The sequence below is a fragment of the Notechis scutatus genome, chromosome 1, assembly GCF_049901735.1.
Source record: "Notechis scutatus isolate UNSWTSFEM ecotype Mainland chromosome 1, rNotScu1.2, whole genome shotgun sequence".
Lineage (NCBI taxonomy): Eukaryota > Metazoa > Chordata > Lepidosauria > Squamata > Elapidae > Notechis > Notechis scutatus.
Window position 1 is genome coordinate 43,905,599 of NC_142009.1, and position 18,350 is coordinate 43,923,948.

An 18,350-nucleotide genomic window follows, 5' to 3' on the forward strand; every position below is an offset into this window, starting at 1 on the left:
ACTATGCGGTCTCGTAAGGCTTCCTCGAGGTTTGAAAACCCACAGAGGCCACCCAGGTTCCGGAGGTCAGCGATGAAATCTGCAACGCTCTCACCTTTTCGTTGGTCCCTCTGGTAAAACTCGTGTCTTCGAACCAGTGTTGGCACGGCGGGTGCATAGTGGGCTCGTAGGATGGGCGCGAGGGTGTCCCAATCCATTGACTTCACCTCAGCCGGTTTGGCAAGTGCTTTCGCCATCTTAAAAACGGCAGGCCCACAATGGGTTAGAAATATTGCTCTCTTCTTGCCAGTCGTAGCGTCCTTTAAGTTGTTGGTCTCCAGAAACATCTGGAACCGATCCATATACGAGTCCCAGTCTTTGTTAGCCGGGTCAAATGGAGCGGGTGGTATGGCACCGCCGGACATCTTGCCGTTGTAGGTGCTTCTTCAGCCACGTGCTCTGTTCGTTGCTCTGTAGTGTTCAGTCAGCTCTGATGTCTCCGCATCCCATCCTCGTCGCCAGTGTTAAGTTCTGAGCATGGGCGCAAGGAACGGAGACGAGGCTGTGAACAGTGAACTTCAACTCTTTATTAACGATCAGGGCTGACTGCTGTCCCATTAACCAATGACTTACGTTGAAACGTTTAAATTGTACCCAATGAGAGACGTTCCGCTAATAGCCAATCAGGTTGCTCCGTAAGGACCAATCCCAGCTCGCTATCCACAGACCAATCAAAAGTGCAGGATTACGAGCCTGCTTTTCTATCAAGGTTGTTAAACTTTATTAAATACGTTTATGTTAGTTCATAACACCTCCCTTAAAAGTTTATCTCTTCTATAGAGTTTTGATTGCAATCAAGATATCATCTGCTTAATCACAAATTATTCAATTTATTATTTTAGACCTATTGTCATGCATTTGAATTACAGATACACGATTGGCCTTGCTTAACTGACTCAGAAGCCTAACTACATTGGATTTTCCTCTTACCAAAGCATTGCGAATGTCCAAGCCTATCCCCACAGTGGAAAAAAGAAGTGGAGACTACATAAGGTACACCAGAGTAGTTTCTAATCTGCTTAATTTTTCAGTGCCTAGATAGATGGTTAGCAAATGGAATTAACTGTCCTGATTTTAATTAAAATCACAGATTCACATCTGTTGAGAGACAAACTCTGCCAGGGATTGTTCTTCTCCTTCAGGAAGTGGAGGAAAAATAGACAATTGCCTTGTGCTTTATTATAAATAATTCAATTAATTAATGGATAATTAAAGGTAGTCGTCATGACACAAATAAGCTGAGATGTGCTTCAAATGGCAGGCAGGATTGATACTATATAATGCTTTAAATCACAGGAATGATCTGTTACATGACAAAACATATCCTCTTAATATAGACATATGATAAGCCTACCTAGTAATAATCAGGGAACACACGTCACTTTGGGGTTGAATTTTAGATATATAGTATGACACTTGCCTGGTGTCCAACTGATTTGCCACCAGGGGACATAAAAGGGTGGTAAGGATGGAATAAGATTTATAAGCAGGAAGAGATGCTGCTAGTCTGTACAGCAGTTCTATTTCAGAGACATTTCTTTCAGTTCTGAGTTCTTCTGCAATGTTTGTAAAATTGAAAACTGGGTATAATTCTGACAAATCACGTATCAATAACTTTGAAACTGGTGTCAGTGTGAAATGTGCAGTTTATCAAAAAGCTTTCACAATGAAGTTGGGACCCAATGTGAAGATTAAGGTACACCAGCCAATTTACCCGTATTTGCCGGCGTATAAGACGACCCGGCGTATAAGACGACCCCCCACCACCACCGGAAACGCCCTCCAGAAATCCCCGGGGCTGCAGCGGCAGGGCAGAGTGCCAGGGGCCGTGGGAAGAGCAGGAAGGCTGCAGCCTCGGGCGGAGCGAGGCGGCGGGATGAAGCGGAGCGGCGCAGGGATCCGGGAAGTCAGAGGCGCCTTCGCTGCGTCCAACAAGCATCCGAAAGCCGGCAGTGGATATACCGGCGTATAAGACGACCCCCCCACTTGGAGGCATGTTTTTCGGGGCAAAAAAGTCGTCTTATACGCCGGCAAATACGGTATGTTTTTTTCAGCAATGCATACAGAGTAATTATTATTCTATAGATATTATGAGCAGTCTTCTGTTCTGAGATATTGCTCCTAAAGGCAATAAAAGTCACATGTTAGCAATATGATCCACATGTTAGGTTGCTCATAGGCTTGATGTAACACAGATCGTTTAAAAAATCCACACAGAAGTATCATGTGGAATGATGAATTTTTGTTCTGTTCACTCAGTACCCACATGTCCTTCAACATCTGATTCCTGCACTTCTGAATTTGATTCTCATTCACTTTCAAATGGCTATATAAGGCAGTACATGCAGGTCCATGGCAAGGCAGTTCCAAAATCTGGTTTATTTATATGAACAATATGGTAAGTGCGATCCATGAAACTGGTGACAATCTACTCAATCTGGAAGATTCATATTAATATTGAAGTTATGCTATCATCCCATAAACTGGTGATGTGTCCATAGAGTGGGAACTCAAAAAGCAGGATGAACTGACACATCTCTTCTGATTGAAACTCATCTGATTTCTCCAGCATTAGTTTTTGTAAAGCTGCCATAAGCAGCTTAAAAAAAGAATGTTCTAATGCAGTAGTTCTAAGCATCTGATGGTGTTACATCCAGTTCAAAGTCAGCAAAAGCTTCTAAAATGCTTTCATTTAATTGCTTGAAAATATTACAACATGAAAGCTTGATTTTATCAACAAAACCACAGGTGGCACCACAGCTTCTAAAAGCATTAAAAACAGTTACTGCATTTATTCTTTCTCACCCTAAAGCCTCATAAATAGGTTGAACAGGACTTTTCTGTTGATCACTGCCAAGAGTGCAGAGGTTTGTTGATAAGTTGAAGTGCTAGCACTTTATCAGAACACATGTATCCAAGCAAGATGGCAACTCAGGAAATTTCATTTTACTATCTACTTATGTGCTCCTTAAATGGATTAGTTGATATTAAGTATGTGCCATTACTGTAGTGAAATTACTATTGATCGTTGAATTTGTGAATAATTTTATGGCCTAAGTACAGTAACCATTCTACCCTTGCTTAGAAATTGGACATTTTCAGTAAAACATTCCTGATCCCACCACTATTTAAGGCAACATACAATTGGCTGATTCCCTTAATAAGTGTTTGATATGAGCAATATTTTTCAATGACTTTGGAAAGTTGTATCTATTGAACATGATTTATATTTTATCATAAATTAAGGAAAGAAATTGCTAGATATTTATTGTGATAGAATCTCCAGATAAAGTGGGGTGAGATGTGAAGAAGGGGACTGAGCTTAGAGTCCTTGCACAACAGAAAGTGGGGCAGGGCCTTACTTCCCCTAAAGTCCCTGAAGCCCTATCTGATCATTCCCAAGAGAATGCAGTTATTGTGGCAAGATTCTTTTAAATAGGCATTGCAACAATAAAGAAATAACTTTGATCAACTCATGGTTCCTTCTCCCTGACATTTACCAAGGCTTTGCAATAAAGTTGTTCCTTCAAACATTGCAATCCAAATGTTCCTATATTAGCTACTCAACTTTTCTTTGCTAGTTTACTATAGGAATGACATCTTCAAAATGTGCAGGGAACTAGAACCATGCTGATTATTCATAAGGGCTAATGGCATTTTAAATTTACACCTGGTTAAGATTTGGCAGCCAATAGCATTACCATTAAAGGTCTAGAGTCCTTTTTTATTTCCAAATGCCTTAGAATGCAATTTCACAGTTACATTCTTAGAATTTGTCTTCCACATGTTAACTTTCCTTTCCATTGATCTTTATAGGAAACCACAGTTCACCACAATGCTTTAAAACAATAGGGCGAAAATATATTTAGAAAGTGCATTGGGAAGACATGGAAACTGAAGGTGTTTTACAATATATCAGATGTTATCCTTCATATCTAGATTAATTTTAGCATTTGTCCATTTACAACAGCCTTTTCTAACCTGATGCACACCATATGACCTTGCTGGATGGACATGATGGATATCTGTTCATCATATTTGTAATTCATTAAACTAGGGAATGTTGATAAAGAATCAAAAGAGAAACTGTCGTGTTCTCAGTTGTCCCTCTGTACTTCTTTCCTTCCAAATCTAGATAAACGTTATCAAATATATCCTGTGGTTGTGGTTAATTTGCTGTGTAAATGGATTGTTATACGATGGAAGATATTGCCAATATGATGGACCAAGTCCTACAGCTGCAAAAACAGCAGGGGAAAATGCAGATGCCAAACATTAGAGGAATTGCATTTTAGGAAATCATGCTTCAATATTTGGCTACCAATTTATCATGGAATAGCATTAGATTTTAACAATTTAATAACTATCATCTTTGAACATCCATCCCCTGAAACAAAGTTATACATGCCTTTAGAGAAAATTCCAAGTGTGCTTATAACTTTATTTTTGCTTGCAAGAATCAATATATTGACTCCTTTGCTGGCAACTGGATTTATGCCCTTTGCTTAAAATCAGCTCTGGTGTTTTAAAATCATATTTTCTAACAGCCTAAGGGTAAACAGAGGAATTCTGCATTAATTAATGCTCGTACACCAGGGACAAAAAAATCCTGCTTACAAGAGGAATTTGGGTTGGGAGTAAACTGGACTGTTTTTTAAGTGGCACCAAGCACTTCAAATCCAATAGCAGAGATTTAATTGTCCTATAAAGATAATTGTTACTATCTTTCAATAAAAGAAAAATATCACACATACTGAGACCCAATACACAAACAAATGACTGCTGCTAAGAAACAAAGAAATGAGGGAAAGACAAATCATTTAACAAGAAAAAAACTTGAGTGGAAACAACAAACCCCCAAACAAAAAAACAGTCCTTGGTGCAGAATAAATGGAGCTGAAATAATTCTACTGGCTAATTTTGGAACAGAAGGCTCAAGGCAACATATATGAAATGCATATTTGTTTGTTAAGCAAAATTTGACATCATACATCATAGGAGATTTGCTTCTACAGGAAATAGTAATAGCTAAGTAGTTTAGATTTTGCAGGAGATTAGCAAAGAAGGGTCACATATGAGATCTGCAGCAGAGCAGCTGAGGTATAGGCAGAAAGCCCTACACTTAATTCATTCACCTTCAAAGAAAGAGAGAAAAAGTCCTGCCTGAATGTCAGGAAAGCAGCTATTAAATTAGTGCAAATAATACTGGGTTAGATGGACCAATCACCTCATGCCAAAGAATAACAGAATTGGAAGGGACCTTGGAGGTCTTCTAATCCAGCCCCCTGCTTAGGCAGGAAACCCTACACCACTTCAGATAAATGGTTGTCCAATCTCTTTTTAAAAACTTCCAGGATTGGAGCATTCATAACTTCTGGAGGCAAGTTGTTCCACTGATTAATTGTTCTAACTGTCAGGAAATTTCTCCTTAGTTCTAAGTCGCTTCTCTCCTTAATTAGTTTCCACCCATTGCCTCTTAGGTGCTTTGGAGAATAGGTTGACTCCAGAGGTGTATTCAGCCGGTTCTGACCAGTTCTGGAGAACCAGTAATGGAAATTTTGAGTAGTTCGGAGAACCGGTGGTAACCTTTCCCCTGGAGCAGGTGGGAATAAAGATTTTGCAGTATCCTTCCCCTGCCACGCCCACCAAGCCACACCCACCATGCCATGCCCACAGAATCAGTAGTAATTTTTTTTGAATCCCATCACTAGTTGACTCCCTTTTCTTTGTAGCAACACTTTAGATATTAGAACACTGCTATCATGTCATCACTAGTCTTTCTTTTCATTAAACTAGGCATACCCAATTTCAGCAACCGTTCTTTATGATTTAAGCCTCTAGTTCCCTAATCATCTTTGTTGCTCTTCTCTGCACTCTTTCTTGAGTCTCAGCAACTTTTTTAGATTGTGGTGACCAAGTGTGTTCTTACCAAGGCATTATAAAGTGGTTAGTTAGTTTACTTTATTGTCATTGCACCTCACATTTGCACAACGAAACATCATTGCACCTCACATCATTGCACAATGAAATCAAACACCATCTTCAGTGCACATCAGGACCATGAAAATAAACACAAACACACATCCTTCACCCTCCACACATTGAACCAAAACCCCCCAACACTGCATTATTCAGCAGAATTCAAAAGAGCTACTGCCCTGGGATAGAAACGGTTTTTCAGCCTATTTGTCCTTGTTTTTATTATTCTGTACCATGTACCAGATGGTAATAGTACAAAAAAAGGGTGCCCAGGATGAGATGGATCTTTGAGAATGTTTTGAACTTTCTTAAAGCAGCGGGAGCTATAAAGCTCTTCCAAAGAGGGGAGAGGGCAACCAATGATCTTCTGGCCAATGACGTTAACCCTTTGGAGTGCTTTCCTATCTGCCACTGTGCAATTGGCAAACCATACAGAGGTGCAGTAATTTTTTTGGTATTAACACCTCATGTGATCTTGATTTGATCCCTCTGTTAATACAGCCTAAGACTGTGTTGGGCTTCTTTGGCAGCTGTAGCACACGGCTGGCTTATATTTAAGCAATTGTCCCTTAAACTCCAAGATCCTTCTTACAATTACTGCTATTGAGCCAGGTATTACCTATACTATACATGTGCATTCAGTATTTATTGCCTAAATGTAGAACCTTACTTTTTTCATCAATGAATTTCATTTTGTTAGATAGGCCCCAATATTCATGTCTGTCCAAGAGCCTTGGTGGCGCAGTGGTTAGAATGCAGTACTGCAGGTTAACTCATTGCTTACTCCAGGAGTTCAATTCTGAGCGGCTCAAGACTGATTCAGCCTTCCATCCTTCCAAGGTCACTAAAATGAAGACCTGGATTGTTGGGGGCAATATGTTTGTTCTGTAAACTTCTTTGAGGGGGTTGTAAAGCACTATGAAGCGGTATATAAGTGCTATTGCTGTCAAGATCTTTATGTATCTTGAGTCTATCTTCTGAAGTATTCCTGCCAGCTTGGTGTGGCCTGAAAATTTGATGAATTTCCCATCTATCCCGTTGTCCAAATCATTGATGAACATGTTAAAGAGTACTGGGCCCAAGAATTCTTCAATTCTTATTTTCATGGTGAATGTGTCTGTTTATTTGCTACAATGCCTAAATAGCCCCCACAACATGTTCTCAACATTTCAAATGTTGCACATCAGTCCCAAAAATTATGGATCCCTGCTATTGTAAGGAGCTCACTAGAATTGCAACATTAAAAGCATAAAGAAACCCTGGCAGATCCACTGAAGTACAAGTAAGGATTTCTAGAAATATTTCCAATCCTATAGCTGATCTGAATTTTAAAATAATTCTTGGGATTCTAAGGACCATAGCAAGGACATAAACATAGATTGTACATACTTACCAAACAGTTCATGATTTCCACTCCACTTGGATTCACAGTTAATGCTTCATCATACAACTGCTTAGCCTCTTCCAAGCTGCCATTCATCTCTGCGAGCCTCCCCCGCATGTACAGCACAGCATGAGATGTGGGAAAGAGACTGGCTGCCTCCTGGATACAAAAGCCTGCTTCTTTGAGATGCTGTTGTTCCATGAAGACTTCAGCTACAGAACCCAAAACAAAGCACAGATATATTCTAAGCTTTATTATGGAGATCACAAAACACTTAGAATATTAGTAACTTAAAAATAATGGTCACAGGAAAGATAACTTGCTTATGGTGCATGGATTTTCAAAAGGTGCTAGAAATCTATAAAACATGAGCATCATAGGGTTTGAAGGGACCTCAGAGGTGTTCTAGTCCAGCCCCCTACCAGACCTTAAACCGTCTGGTAAAATGGTTATCCAGTCTTATTTTTTGAAATCTCCAGTGATGGAGCACCCACAACCTCCTGAAGCCAAGCTAGTCTATTAATTGTTCTCACTATCGGAAAATGTCTCCTTATTTCTAGGTTGGATTGTTGGTTGCACAGCCAGATATTAAGAATGGATTTGACATTTTTGTCCACTTCTTGAGTCTTTCCCAAGGATAGGCAGATGCTGTTGTTCGATAATATTAAAGGTATAATGATTATTATGATTATGAGCGTTTTTTCAGGCCATACAATGAATTTTTCATTTGGTCTACTTAAATTGGGCCTGCAGAATATGTGGCCTGCCACCAGATTTGTGTTGGCCTAGTGATTTTTTGAAAACTTCTTGAATTTGCTGCCACCAAATGTTGCCACTGCTTAGGAAGATCCAATCTCAGCCTAGGTTTTCACAGCCAACTCTGACATCAAATACATGCTCTCGAGCACTTCCAAGGCTCATTGATATAATTGCTGCTGCACCAACAGTCACTAAACAGTTGGATCACACCAGCTTTGTGACCCACAATTATCTTTAAGGTATTGATTTGACCCTTTTTCCTTTATTTGTGCATGCTTGAATTGAATCAACAAAAACGTAGGTGATGGGTTTTAAAGAAAAGTAGCTTTTAAAAAAAATATCTTTCACTTCTCCTTTTTTTTTGTGGAATACAGTCCTTTCTTTGGTCTTTCTCTGCCCTTCCAACAAATATATGGGTTCATTTAGAGCTTTCACTTTTGTTATTGCTCTGTGGGGAAGAAGACTAATTCTCTTGGTGAATATATGAAGCTATGTAATACCAAGAGCGTTGCCTGCTCTGAAACTAGGTTTCTAATGGGAGGAGGGTTTTTTTTCATCAGTTTAACAAAAAGCACCTCACCCTATCAATATTTCTAATAAAAGAAAATATATACAAGATCCAGACATTTTACAGTATCTGTGAGGCCCATCCAAGGAATTGCTACATTCGCCAGTCCAAAGTTTCTTGTGCTCTGCCTGGCAATTTTTGGGAAATCCTCCTTTGTTATTGCTGCCATCAGAGAAATGACAGCAATATTTGCATACAAATAAAAACTGACCATTGCTGATCCATAGAGAATCTGTGAAATTATTATTTTATATTGATATTGTTTTTATTTGAGCCCAGGGTACTTCACAAAGATTTTTTGAGGGGGGAGGGGGAGGAGAAGGCAAGTGATATACACCACCCCTTAATACTTGTATATGATGTCATGATGCAAGTGTGGAAAGGTACAGTTTGTGTTTAGATATCACAATACACATTTCATGACTTTGGTTATGAATGAACCCTATAACAACTATAGGGGTCTACTTAATTTTAACTCTAAAACAACCTTGTCAGCCTTCAAGATTTTCTTCCTTTGCTTTGCATTTCAGCTGTCATAAGTAATGGGGGGGAGGAGGGGGGACATGATTATGGGAAGCACGCTGGAGGTTTCACAAAACAGAACTGTATAAGTTGGCGGGGGGGAGTTTCTTGCTTAGGCTTCTATCCTATGCTATGCCCAACCACAACTCTTTATCAAAATATGACAAGGTCAATGGACAGAGGCCTCATCACCACCTGGAGATGCCCACATGATGCTATACACAACTTTTAATTGGATGAGCCAATTTAACTATTGGGGGTGGGAACGTTGCCATCACTTTGTATATGTGATTTACGCGCCCATTTTCTCAGATTCAGAATTCTTTTGTTGCTACCACTTGATTTCCAGTAAAAGATATCTTTTATCTAATTAATGGAATCTAAGCATTTCTTTCTTGGATTTTGAATGGAGCACCATCTGACAGGTAGGCTGGGAAAAAGCATTTAACAGAAAATTATCGGCAACTTTCGACAACTGAGGCTGACCTTGATTCTGGATATCTCTTTGACCTCAGATCCAAAAGCTTAAAATCTTCACTGCAACAATCAGGGAAAGGTGGGTGGGGGGAATTTCAGGAGCTTTACAGCAGAAATGGGTGTCTTAACCATCTGCCAAACTTAAAGCATCCAGTTTGACTCACAACCCCACTCTAAAATTCTTCCCAATTCAATGCATTTTGGTTCCACCTATTCTCGGAAACCACAAAACTGATGGTGACTTACAGCTCTGGGTCCTCATGTTTTATACTTTTTTAAACTGTTGCAAAAGTTCAGCTCTGAATTCTCCTTTTGTATTTTTGGGCGGATCTAATTGACACTGATATGCATATCCTTAGACACAGATAGTCATAATAATGAACTCTGGCAACATCACGAGTATCATTTTCTTCTTCTCTGATTTAAATTGCTCATTACAGTTGTACATCAATACGTCGGAGTCTTGATTCCTTCATGTTTGATGCTAATGGTTTCAGAAAATCAGAGACATTCTATCTTGTTTGATGAGCGGAATGGCTGAAAACTGTCCCATCTGACTCCTATCATCTGTTTGCAGTCAATCCAATTGCCCGAATAGAGGGGAATTATGTAGGACTTCACTATTCAGTTCAATTTGGGGACCAGCTTCATTTAGCCACATTATAAGTATTTTATATATTGATGAAAAATTCTTCTTTCTTTTACGTTGTGCCTTTTAAATTGTGCCTTTTTCAGTTTTTAAATTGCCTCTACTCTTTTTGCTGCAAAAAAATAACATAAATACCTCTCGGGAAACTATTGATCTGATGGAAACCATTTTGAGAACCTTTCCAGCTGAATAATAAGAAATTCTTTAAAACAATCTTTTTTATAGCTTAAATTTAAAAACATTTTGCATAACTTAATGTTTCATAAAGGGAGCATTAGAAAGAACAGGTTATTTTTTACTTAAAAGTATTAGCACCCCACCCTCACCCCCTGGATGTATTTACAATATATAAGAGATAGATGGGGGTCTATTTTTACAAAGGAAAAGTATGAGCAACAAGATTGCTCTAATGTTTATGTTTTGCAACAAGTTGTAATATGTGCCTGCATTTCTCAACTGGAAATACTGGGCAAGAATACTAATGCAATCTGACGACATGGATCCAGTTTTGTTAATGTAAACATTGTTATGATCTATGTAAAACAGTTATTAAGCCCTCATAAAAATCTTTAGATGACTATATTTTGTTTTTACTGAACTAGTTCATGAAATATTTCAACAGGCAAATTAGTAATTCTTCCTAATGCTATTGGAAAAAATATTTTTAAAATAAATAATTACAATTATTCAGTTCTCTGGTATCAGACACCATTAGAATACCAAGGTAAGAGCTGACAACATTTAATATTGTCACATAACAAAAGAAAGAACAGGGGGAAAAAACCCAATCCTTAAAGCAGAGTTTCTCAAACTTCTCCCCCTGGAGAAATCCTTGAAATAATGTTCAGGCCTCAGGGAACTCCTGTATTAAAAATTGCAAAAAATACAAAAACTTGTCAGTACAATTCACTTCTAACCTACTCACAACCCATGTTTTACAATGGTTATAATAATAACAAAGCAGCAGGCTGCAGCTGAGTCACAGCATGCAATAATTCCTACCACTGTGAATGCTAGTATTATGTAGCATGCATAGTTAAAAAAAATGTCAGTCATAATCTTGCATGGAACCCCTAGTGTCTTGAGAAAAAAACCCACTTGTGGAAGGTAGCTGTAAAGTAACACCTTCATTTGTAAGAAGGATGAGGGGTGTTATTTAGCTATGGAATGATAGCTGAGACTAAGTAGCTGATGGTAGTGGAGCTGAGGACCCTGGCCATACTAGCCTAGAAGTGCCAGTGACTAAGAACACCCCATCTCTTAGGGTTTGATAGGGCTGTCAAACTTCCAGCTCATGGGCTGTATGTGTCATGTGCTGGCCACACCCCGCCCAGTTTAGCAAAGAGGGGGAAAAAGTCCCAATACGTCACGTGATGCCACCATGACAATGTGAACTTGACACCCCTGTCTTAGAAAGATGAGTGGCAGGAGGGTTGATCTGAGCGTTTCAGTCCCACCATTTAGCTTGTCTCCAGCCCCCTCCTCCCGGGCTTGGCTAGTCTAGTAAAGAGAAGGACCAGGGGAGACATGATAGCAGTCTTCCAATATTTGAGGGGCTGCCACAGGGAGGAAGGGGTCAAGCTATTTTCTAAAGCACCTGTAGGCCAGACAAGGAATAATGGATGGAAACTGAACAAGGAGAGATTTAACCTGGAAATAAGGAGAAACTTTCTGACAGTGAGAACAATCAACCAATGGAACAGCTTTCCCTCGGAAGTTGTGGAAGCACCATCACTTGAGACTTTCAAGAAGAGATTGGACTGTCATTTGTCGGAAATGGTAGGGTCTCCCGCTTGGGTGGGGGGTTGGACTAGATGACCTACAAGGTCCCTTCCAACTCTGATTATCTGTTAAATGATATACAGGTAATCCTTGACTTAGACTTAGAATCCTCAATCCTCTCAGGAAACAGTAATGAAGTAATTTAGATATCTCGGGAAAGGTGCATTTTTGTATATCATTTCTTCCAAAAACTGCCTAGTTTTTGGAGCTATACTTTATATTTTCAGTATTAGAGACTGAAAAATACAAATTAAAAATTAGTAAAATGATGTCCATGCATTTTAAAAATACGTCAATGCTGAGCAGTGTGCAGCTAAGGGAGCTCATACAACAGGTATGAGGAGTCAAGGCCTGAAGATGTATCTCTTAATATTGTTTCCAGATGCATGAGTTCTGGAATGTAGTTACATTATCTTTTGACATAATGCTTTTTTTATTATTGCAGTGCAAGGCAATTCAATTTAATCTCAAAGATCTTCAAAAGTAAAGATCCTGAGCTTTTTCTAATGAACATATTTATTTCAATTGAATCAATGGATCTGATAAAGACAAACAACATCTCCATTCAGGCTTTGCCCCTATATTTGTATTATTTGACCTCTCATGAACAATATTGAAGACAACATTATCTGTGGGTGAGCAGAATTTCTTCCTGCTAATGAGGACCTATCATGATGTTTCCTCAGGTGGCCTCAGAAAAATAATCTGAGGATCCTATTTCTCACACTCCTGAGAATTTGGGGTGGGGGTGGGGATTGAAAAGCGAGCTCTCATTTTATAGAGGAAAAAGACAATGGGAGAAGACATGCTTTGCTTGGAGAAAGCTTCTGGTTCAAACCCTCATATAAAAGCATCAGATAATATAAAATAAGGAATATCTTTTCTTCCAGGACAACCTTCCTTGGTCAACCTGGACAGAACTAGAACTAGATGAACAATCTGACCTACTGTAAAACAGTTGGCTGTGTGCTGCCACTGTATAACCACATGTTCCTTTAACACCCAGGGTGTCTGTGGCTAATGAGGATGAATCCTACTGCCTAGTGGGTAAAAAGAACACTATGAAATAACCCTCAAACACTGGCTGCCTTCAGGAAGATCTGTTAATTTCAAAAGCCTTTGTATTCTTAAAAATTGTACTGTATTTGCAAATAATGCCAGCATGACCTCATTTTCAGTTTTAATTCCTTGACTTTTTTTCAGCAGTGTGATGTCTACACAAACCAGCCTCTTGAGTATTATTAAATCTGGTCAAAAATACCGGCAATATTTAAAAGGAAGGCACATTATAAATATCACCAATGGAAGAAATTATTAAAACCCTAAGATTTTCCATCATTTCTCTTTTTCAGCACAATATGAATATTTTTCAGAGTATAAAACACACTTTTCCCACCTCCAAAAGTGGGTGGAAATGTCTGTGTGTCTTATACAGTGAATGTTGCCCACCCGCCAGCCCCCACCGTTCGGCCTCTGCCTCCCAGCAATTTGGCTCCTCACAGCAAACAGCCTGTTTCAGCTTCAGCACAGCCTGATTAGCACAAGCAGCTGATTGTCAGTTGGATCAGCCTCCCAACAATCAGCTGTTTCAGGCTGCAGGGATTGCCATAGCCTATTGCTGCTTCTGCGTGCCCCATTTTAGGCCTAATCAGGCTGTGCTGAAGCTGAAGCAGATTGTATTTGCTGCAAGGAGCCAAATTGCTTGGAGGCAGAGGCAGATTTTTTTCCCCTCTTGTTTTCTTCCCCCAAAACTAGGTGCGTCTTATACTTCAGAGAGTCTTATTGTCTGAAAAATATGGTATATAAAAAGATAGAGGCATTTTCAGGACCTGGGCTTTTATTAAAATGTGCCCTTTGCCCAAAATACATTTAATAAATAAAAATTTAATACTGTAATAAATAAAACACTCATACACTCTAGGTGCAGTGGTCTAGAGGTAGAGCTCTTGCCTCACAATCAGGAGGCTGTGAGTTTGATCCTAGGTAGAGGCAGATCTCTCTCTCTCTCTGGGCACAATGAGAATATATCTGCTTAACAAAACTCCATATTGGTGACAGGAAGGGCATCTGGCCATTAAAACTCTCTGCAAGCTATATTCAGTTGCCCACACTCTACCCCACAAGGGATTATGGGGTCGTTAAATGAAGATGATGATGATTGGAATAAGGCAGAACAGACTCGTGGGGGAGTATGCCATAGGCTATAAATAAAGTTGCCCATACTTAATGCTGAAGGCTTTATCTGAAACTTCCATCTTTTAAAGGCTTAGGTAGAATTGGGGAGGAGCAGACTTCTTCAGAGAGGTATTGAAATATCTGGGGAAGAAGTGCTGAACGCACCATCAGTGGACTTAATTCAAAGGCATAAAAAAGTAATCAGATGCATTAAAAAACCTGCTGAATTTGGAACTAAATGAGGATAATAGGAGGAATATTGCATAAGGATTTTGTCATATTCAACTATCTGTTAGTAACCAACAATATAATTTTATCTACCAAAGGGAGGGGGAGAAGGAGGAGGAGGAGAAATGAAATAGGCTGGAGACATAAGCAATTTGAAAATGTGAGCACTGAATAGCACTCCTCTGGATTTTTTTCAGCTGTTCTGAATCTGTGTGGGCTCATAAATGTACCATTTGCATTGGCACAATTAAAAAAAAAACATAAGCACAAATGTAACAAGATGAAATGTACGTAAATAAGAACAATAAAATATATTCATGGCAGTGAGGAAGATTTTAACAGTGAGGATTATTTATTCAAAGGATGGACTGAAAATCAATAGAGGGTGATGTATGTGGGTGGTTTAATTTAGGTTAAAAAAAAAAGTTAAAAAGCCAATTTCCATCCTATTGCTTATTCTATGGAAAATAAATAAAACGACAGAAGCAAAATTTTTCTAGCAGCACAACAAAAAAATGGTGGCTGATTGAGAAGGAACTTTGTTGACAATAGGAAATGAATGGGAAGCCAGGCTACTGACATAATAGCTTTGTAAATAAACCTATAAAAGAGGAGGAGAAGAAAGAAAACAATTTAGGTCATAAAATCTTTTGTGCTCATATTTGCAAATTCCCCATATAATGTTCTTAAACTAGAATTATCTATGAAGGATTGTGATCCCCAGAATACTTTAATCTTACAATCCTACAGCCATAGGAGGAAATCCTGGTAGATTAGACCAATGGTTCTCAACTTCAACAATTTTGAGTATATCGGCTGGGGAATTCCGGGAGTTGAAGACCCCACATCTTAAAGTTGCTAAGATTGAAAAAGTGCAGCTTCCCTTATGCTTCAGTATTGACTATGATGGTAAGTTTGATGAGAATTATAGCCTAATGGCTTTTGAAGGGTTATAGGTTTTCCATGGCTTAATGAAGATCTCAACATGAGACAGAATAGGTACAGGTAGTCCTCAACTTATGACCTCAATTGAGCCCAAAATTCCTGTTGTTAAGTGAGACATTTGTTAAGTGAATTTTGTTCCATTTTACGACCTTTCTTGCCTCAGCTGTTAAGTCAATCACTGCAGTTGGTAAGTTAACCTGGTTGTTAAATGAATCTGGCTTCCCCATTGACTTTGCTTGTCAGAAGGTCACAAAAAGTGATCACATGATCTTGGGACCCAGCAATGGTTATAAATACGAACCAGTTGCTAATGGGGAAGCTGGAAAGGTCGTAACTGTGAAAAACAGTCATAAGTCAATTTTTTCAGTGCCATTGTAACTTTGAATAGTCACTAAAAAATTGTTATAAGTCGAGGACTACCTGTACAACATCCCAAACCAAGCAGGATAGGATTTATCTGCACCTAAGAAGAACAATGAAAAAATGTTCAGAGATGATGAGAGAACTGGAAATCAAATCTTACAGGAATTGGTATGCTTTTCTTGTGGAAGACAAGATCACAGAGAAATGTGATGGTTGTCCTCACGAGAGCAAAAGGAGGGAGGAGTGGACTGTTGCCCTGGAGGGCAGACACAGAAACAGTGTATTGAAACTATATGGAAGTTAAATATTAGGAAGAATTTCAGATGGCAAGAACAGTTAACTATTGGAATAGGTAATCTCAAAAAGAGATATATATGTACCCTTTCAAGCAGAGGTAGTCATTTTGTCTAAAATGCTTTAATCCTACACTCATCAGGGGTTTTATTAGAAGATTGAGATCCATCTCTAAATTTTTGCAATCCCTGTTCACTCAGCAACAGATAAGTTAGATGGCGATCCTGTTTCCAAAGATACTTAGTCAGACGTCTCTTAAAGTTAACAAACAAATATGAAGCTAACAATCTTTATACTGTTAGTCATCATTTGGGGCTATTCAGTAGTGCAGAGTTGCAAGAAATGAATCTGTTCCTTTAAATTCCTTGCAGTTCTGCTTGTTGGATAAGAAATCCATCCTCCTCCCCCTCTTCCTCACTTTTCTTCCAGACTGGAGATGTAAGGACTCAGCTGAGATGTCGTCTTATTAGATCTATTGATTGTAATCACTATCTCAGAATTTACAGTAACTGAATTGGAGAACAGTGCAGTAGTTTCGTGAATGTCCAAATAAATCCACAAACACAGGCTGACTATTAATTCTTTTTTTATTAAAAAAAACGTGCTGAGCTAATATGACAAACTAGGTTAAATTGGCTAATCTAGGTCAGAAGTTATTATTGCATAACACACTGAATCAACCTGGTCACCCACGTTTCAGCCTAACATGCTTGCAAAACTTCCTTGTCTGTTTAGGTTAATATTTTTTGTGAACCCAAGAAACTGGATATGTGTCAGGTCTGCCATCTTTGGCTTGGCGCCTTGCTGGCATCCTGCCATCAAAGGCCAGGAGGGAGGGGGCATGGGTGGGAGGACAAATGGGCAATAATCATGTATGGGGATATGATGGAAATTAGGGAGAGGGAATGATAGCTTGAGGAAGACCTGGGAAGCATATCTCAGGATTTCTCAGAACACCTATGCAGCTCTTTGTAATCTAAAGATGAACGGGTCATGGAGGGAGAGCTAGGATGAGTGAAAAAATTTGTAACTTTTCACATGGGAAATTTAGTTCTAGCCTGACTTTACTGCAGCCAGCAACCTTTAGTAAAAGAACCTATCACTTCACCCAAATGGAGTCGAGGATCTTTCTTTCCCAAGGGACCTGATAGGATTAGGGTTAGGGTCTAGCAATAAGATCTAGCAATGAGTTTGGTCTAGTGATTAAGGCACTTGGCCAGAAAGCATGAGATAATGAATTCAAGTCCCACTTTAGTCATGAAAGCCAGCACAGTGATCTTGGGCCAGTCAGTCTCTTGCCAGTGAGGCCAACTCACTTCACAGAATTGTTGTTCTGGGGAAAATAGGAGGAGGAACATGTGTTGGATATGTTTTCCATCTTGACTTATTTGTAAAAATAATAAAGGTGGAATATAAATAAATAAATATTATTTATTAATTAAACCATGGATAAGCATGTCATCTGAATACAACCAGAGGTTTTAGAATAGAATAGAATAGAATAGAATAGAATAGAATAGAATAGAATAGAATAGAATAGAATAGAATAGAATAGAATAGAATATTTTATTGGCCAAATGTGATTGGACACACAAGGAATTTGTCTTGGTGTAAATACTCTCAGTATACATAAAAGAAAAGATACATTCGTTAAGAATCAAGAATCATAACGTACAACACTTAATGATAGTCATAGGGTACAATCAGCAATCAAATCATACTAGGAAACAGTCAATATAAATTGTAAGGATAGAAGCGACAAAGTTACAGTTGCACAATCACAAGTGGGAGGGGATGGGTGATAAGGAGTGATGAGAAGATCAACAGTAATAGTAGTGTAGACTTTGTAATAGGTGGACAGTGTTGAGGGCATTATTTGTTTAGCAGAGTGATGGCTTTCAGGAAAAAACTGTTCTTGTGTCTAGTTATGCAGTGCTCTATAGCGTCGTTTTAAGGGAAGGAGTTGAAACAGTTTATGTCCGGGATGTGAAGGGTCTGTAAATATTGTTTGTGTATGCCTGATTTATGGTGTTTTGAACCCAGGAGATTAGGTTGGTTTACTAAACCATTAGTCAGTTAAACATGTGTTAGCGTGTTGTGTGAAAACAACCTAAGATCTTCACGTTGCATAGTGACTCCCTTTTGCCTTGTCTGCCAAATGTTGACTGGTCTTGGACTCAAGACTA

General features: G+C 38.9%; 1 protein-coding gene across 1 annotated transcript in view; it reads right to left on the reverse strand.

Moving 5' to 3' along the window:
- TTC7A (tetratricopeptide repeat domain 7A) overlaps window positions 1–18,350 on the reverse strand; it is a 173,261-nt gene that overhangs the window by 36,317 nt on the left and 118,594 nt on the right. Inside the window, exon 19 of the mRNA XM_026683757.2 lies at window positions 7,412–7,614. Within this exon, the coding sequence (XP_026539542.1) occupies window positions 7,412–7,614 (203 nt within the window). The remainder of the gene's footprint in view (window positions 1–7,411; window positions 7,615–18,350) is intronic.